This window comes from Charadrius vociferus, unplaced genomic scaffold, assembly GCF_000708025.1.
Source record: "Charadrius vociferus isolate BGI_N301 unplaced genomic scaffold, ASM70802v2 scaffold128, whole genome shotgun sequence".
Lineage (NCBI taxonomy): Eukaryota > Metazoa > Chordata > Aves > Charadriiformes > Charadriidae > Charadrius > Charadrius vociferus.
The window spans coordinates 61,820-67,529 of record NW_009649443.1 but is presented as its reverse complement, the minus strand read 5'-3'; the positions used below and the strand labels follow the sequence as shown (position 1 = coordinate 67,529).

Below are 5,710 nucleotides of genomic sequence, written 5' to 3'. Positions count from 1 at the left end.
CCCCGCCTGTCCCCGGCAGAGAGATGCTCCAGTCCCTGAGCATCCCCATCCATCCCCATCCACAGCCTCAACTCGAGTGGAGACCACTGGCACCGGCTTTCGGGGTGTCCCCGTGACCCCGCTTCGCAGGAGGAAGATGCTCAGGGTGACTTGCTGATGCTAGAGCACGTGCCGTGGTCCCAACCGCTCCGGCCTTCAACCGGGGCAGATGCTTAAAATGCAGGATTTTAATTACAGTCTGGATTCCTTCCTGAAAGACGACATTTCAGGACCTTTGTTCGGGATGCACAGGGGAGCGAAGCCGGCGCAGCCCCCATGTTGGGGGTAAACGGCTGCCGGCGTCTTCCCACGCGCCGCCCTGGCTGTGAGCAAGGAGCGCCGGGGCCGACCCCGGCCCTGAACAAAGGGCGACGGCGGCACCCGCTGAGCACTGACCCAGTTTAATTTCAGCCCCGAGCGATCCCCATCCATCGGGGAGGAGATCCCATGTCCACGTGGGGAGACAATGGTCCGAGCACACCCGCAGCCACGCGATGACGCTGTGGCCGGATCGCTGGCACCGATCCGGTGGCACCGCGGTGCCGAGAACCCACCGGCTTCTCCCCGTGCCCAATTCCACCGCGTTGATAGAATCTGGCGGAGATGGGAAAGCAAACTTCCCTGGCAGGGAGCAAAGTGCTGCCTCAGCATTTGCAGCCAGCGCTGCAAATTATCTCTGATATGCAAAAGCAGGTCATTAGCATAAATTACAGCGCCGTGATGGAGCGGGGCTCTGGCAGGAGCTGACGTGCTGATGGATGCAGCAGCCTCCAGGCTCCGCGCTGTCGTCTTCAGATGTTTCTGTTCATCAGGAACGCGGGGACCCGGCGTTTCGGGCTGCAGAGGGGCTGAGATGTGGTTCCTGCTTTAGCCCCACTCCCAGGTAGTGGCCGCAGCCCAGCAGGGACTGCCCGCCAACAGGCTGCCGCCTCTCCATCATCACCTGAAAGGAGAGTGTAGCGAGGGGGAGGGGGGTCCTCCAGCTCTTCTCCCAAGGAACAGGAGGTAGGACAAGGGGAAATGGCCTCAAGTTGTGCCAGGGGAGGTTTAGGATGGAGATTAGGACAAATTTCTTCACCGAAAGGGTTATCAAACATTGGAACAGGCTGCCCAAGGACATGGTTGAGTCCCCATCTCTGGAGGGATTTAAAAGTTGTGTAGATATGCTGCTGAGGGACATGGGACATGCCCTGGGCAACCTGGTCTAGTGGGAGGTGTCCCTTCCCATGGCAGGGGGGTTGGAACTCGATGATCTCCAAGGTCCTTTCCAACCTAAACCATTCTATGATTCTATGATGATTCTATGGTTTAGCGGTAACATGGCAGTGCTGGGTTAATGGTTGAACTCAATGTTAAAGGTCTCTTCCAACCGCAATGATTCTACGACTCTATTCTGTGATCAATGTCGACTGCCCCGCGCAGAGTGGGAGCGCAAGAAACATTCTGCTCACACCTGCACATCAGGAAAAGCAGAGGATAAAGCTCAGGACGGCGTAATCCAGCCCGGCTCCGGCGGCAGAACCGGCATGTTGTACCTGAGCCTCCATCAGCATCAGCCCAGCCCCCTAAATTCCTTCGTGGTGGCAGCCAGACACCCTCTCCCTCCCTGTGCCAGCCTCCCAGTGCAGCTCCCGCTTAATGATCCCAATTAATGCTCCTTTCACCAGGAGCAGCCACAAAGCTATTTTGATCCGGGGACTCGGGCAGGAGGGGAGGGTTGCAGAGCCGCCGACACTCCCCACACTGCCATCAAAGTGCCACTTTTCATTTTAGTCTCAAAAAAAAAAAAAAAAAAAAAAAAAAAAAAAAAAAGAAAAGAAAAAAAAGAACCTTGATCTTTCTTTTGGGAAGATCTTTGAAGCCGGAGCCCCTTTTTCTCCACCTCCTTCTCCCAGGGCCACTCATACTGTAGGCACGTGGGATAACTTGGTGGGAAGGGACTTGGTGGCGTCCCCGGTCTCAGCTCGCCGTGGGGCAGTCGGGGCAGGGACTGTCCTGCCTGAAGGCGATGCCCACAGACACCTCTCCCCCAGCCCAACACACGCCACCAAAATTTTGCGAAGTGCATCTCCACTTGAGACGCCGTTCGCTTCAGACATGCCACAAATGAGGCAATTCCCGCTCCCTCCCTGTGCCCAAGGTATATATATAGCCAATTAAGCTAATTAAACAAGCACCACAACTGCCTCATGCAGTTCAGCTTATATTCGCACCTAAAAATAAATTCCCAAGGTGTATCAAGCCTGCTAAGACCGAAAAAAAACCACCCACAAGATCACACGTTGACACCAAAACACACACCCCACACACAGATCCTCTCCCCCCACGATCCCGCCTGTCCAATTTCACATCCGTCTCCTCCGAAGACAGGTTTCCGTCACCGAGTCTCTCCTCCTTCCCTCGCAGGGAAGCTTCCAAGGCGCAGCCAGGCTTTGCATCCTTGCAAAAACCCATGTCTGACCGTTTCCATCCTGAGCGAGTCCCTGGCTTTGCTGGGTGGGGGGTCTGGTGGGTGCTGGAGGTCTCTGGGTGCTCCAGGAGAACCTTGAGAGTCGTGGTTTAACCCCAGCCAGCAACTGGGACCACGCAGCCGCTCACTCACTTCTCCCCTCCGCCCCAGAAGGGTAGGGAGAAAAGGAGGAGAAAGGAAAAAAAAACCCCACCAATCTCACGGGTTCAGATAAAGACAGTTTAATAGAACAACAACAGGAAAGGGAAATAACAATAATAATAATTATAATGGTAAAAGAATATACAAAACAAAGTAATACAACACAAGTTGCTCTCCTCACCCAGAGACTGGCTGCCCAGCCTGTCCCAAGCAGTGCTCATGGATCCCTGTCCAACCCTCATGTCTACAGTGACCATGATGTCTATGGTATGGAACATTCCCTTGGCCAACTTTTTCTGTCTGCGCTCCTTCCCAGCTTCTGTGGGACGCTGAAAAAAAGTCCTTGACTAATGTAAACATCACCCTGCAACAACTACGACAATATGCATTATCGACATCCCTTTCGCACCAATTCTGAAACGCAGCAGCCCACTAGAAAGAAAATTAACTCCATCCCAGCCCAAACCAGGACAGGCCCGTAGGGTAGGGAAGGTCTTGCTGAGGCAGCCAGGGCACTAGGAGAGGTGGTGGCCAGCAGGAGCCGGTGGCGAGTTCTGTGACGGGGGGCACCAGCGTCTAGAACCCCCTGTAGCCTGCAAGGAGATAGGTGAGGTTTAGCACACCGTGGCCCCAAAAAGCTGACGAGCTTTGGAGATAATCAGGGATCATCTCCTCACTGGTCCAGTGCTTGTTACCTCTACGTAGGCGGTGGAAACCAAAGCTGGGTCCAGCCTCTTCTTCTTGAGAGAAGACGCCTGTGGAGCAGAGCAAGAACCTGCCGTTAGGCAATGCACGAGCTGGGAGGGTGAACCCGGCACCCGGTTGACCAACTGAGGGGACACAGGTCTCTGTGCCGCTGTGGCACCACGGCAGGACGACCTCACCTTCCTGCTGGGCTGGATCGTGGAGTAGATGGTGCAGCTTTCAGGCTCCTGAGGGCAGCTGGGTCCCTGCCAGGGCAAAAAGTTGAGGTGCACAAAAAAACCCAAAAACCAAGGTGTGGTCTTGGAAGCTGCCCTGGATGCATCCAGCCCGGGGGCTGCACAGCAAAGCCCATGGGGCAGCTCCATTCCCCCCCACCACCAGCACAGGACTGAGCTTACCTGCGTTTTGGTGATGATGGTGTAGATGGTGTTTCCTCCCACAGTGGCCTCACTGGTCCCATTCTGGGTCTGAAAACAACCCCAGGCTGGTCAAAGGACGCAACCCAGACATTTCCAGATGTCCCATCCCTCCAGGCAGCACAGGGAGGGGACACAACCAGGGACAACCCCAGCACTCACAGGGTCTTGGCCAGTTTGGGCTTTGCCCACCTCCTCGTAGATGGTCAGCATCTGCTCGACACCTGCTGGGGGAGTTTGAGGGGTCAGTGTAAGACAGTTGATGTGTGAGAGCCCCCAGACCGGGGGGGTTCAGCCCTCAAACAAAGCAAAGCAGAGAGAGAAAGAGGTCCACTGGTAACCGGGAGGTTTGGCTTCGTTGGCACCTGGCAGGGGCTGGGGAGAGATGCTCCAGCTCCGAATAAAATTGATATCCAAACACAAACAGCCCTCTAGACCCCATGGGACGAGTCCTCCAGGTTTGGGCACCCCTGCTTGGGCTGCTGGGATGCTTCGTCTAGCTCATCCACATGGACCACCCCACATCAGTGGGGATGGGCAAAAACTTTGCGCCCTGTGCAGCATCTGGCAGGGGGGTGACAGTGCCCGGTGGCTTGTCCTGCATCAGCCCCAGGAGGAGGGAGAAGCCCATGGCCAGCAGGGAGAGCAGAGAGGAGACTGTAGAGAGGATGGTGCTGGTCTCTTCTCACGGGTAATTAATGACAGAATAAGAGGGAATGGCTTCAAGCTCCAACAGGGTAGATTTAGACTGAACATTAGGAAAGAATTTTTCACAGACAGTGGTCGGGCACTGGAATAGGCTGCCCAGGGAGGGGGTTGAGTCACCATCCCTGGATGTGTTTAAGAGCCATTTAGATGTGGTGTTGGGGGATATGGTGTAGGGGAGAACTTTGTAGAGTAGGGTAGATGGTTGGACTCGGTGATCCCAAGGGACTCTTCCAATCTAGACAATTCTATGATTCTATGATTCTATGAGAGCATTAGGAGTATTAGCAGTGGTCAAGAGGAGGGCAGGCTTGCACAGCCAAAAACCCCACAGCTGCCCGTCCCACAAGCCACCACACCAGCCCCGGGGACATACCTCCTGGGGTGTTCTTCTTTTGCTTCCACCACCAGTAGCAGGCAGCCACCAGGGCTGCGATGACCAGCAACAGTACCACGGCCACTGCCCACAATGGAATGATGCTGAAAAGTCCTGGGGAGGAAGGAGAGGAAAAGGGAAGACCCTTGGCGCGGGGCAGAGCGGTTGGCCGTTTCTAAACACCGTCTCCATCACGACGCGCAGTTACATCACCTGCGCTTGGCTATCACGCTTCCGTTCCCAGCAGGGGAAGCTGGGCACATGTTGGCATCAGCATGACATCCTCCGCAGGATCACCGGCCCAAGAAGGACTCCGAGAGAGGACTGGAAGTGGTGCGGCTTGTGCACCCCCTAAATCCTGCTTTTATGGCACGGAGGGCAAATTACCTGCGGTGGCAGCGCGGCAGACTGCTGTGACGTCGGTGCTGGCCGTGGCCCAGCTCACCGGGTTGCTGGCGTTGCAGTGGCATACGGTGGGGTCGGAGTCCCCATGCACCTGCAGCTGCAGCCAGGGATGCTGCTCCAGGGCTCCCGTGGGACCCCCAGTGCAGGACCAGCTGTAGGAGACGTTGCTGGCACTGGGCACGGTGCAGAGCAGCGAGAGGTTGCACCGTCCCTGCTCCTGGTGCAGGATGAGCGTCTCCAGGAGTGGCTGGCGGAGGGGCTCTGCAGGGACGGAGCAAGTGAGAAGGGACGGGGGGACAGGGAGATGGGGCGATGGGGATGTGGCTACTCACCCCACACCGACACGCGGAAGCACAGAGTGGTGGTAACAGACTGTGATATGTTCACAAACTCTGCCTTGTAGACCCCGCTGTCTGCCGGGCTAACCGGGCTGATCCGCAGGGAGAGGGTGTC

General features: G+C 56.2%; 1 protein-coding gene across 1 annotated transcript; it reads right to left on the bottom strand.

The window, feature by feature from the left end:
• Positions 1-847: 847 nt before the first annotated feature.
• CD244 (CD244 molecule, natural killer cell receptor 2B4) lies at positions 848-5,707 on the bottom strand (the record flags this gene model as incomplete). Its single annotated transcript, XM_009889521.1, has 8 exons — positions 848-982; positions 3,328-3,480; positions 3,535-3,600; positions 3,754-3,822; positions 3,934-3,995; positions 4,853-4,966; positions 5,240-5,518; positions 5,590-5,707. Coding segments are annotated over 8 exons (996 nt in total), but the record flags the coding sequence as incomplete, so codon positions are not given.
• Positions 5,708-5,710: the final 3 nt, after the last annotated feature.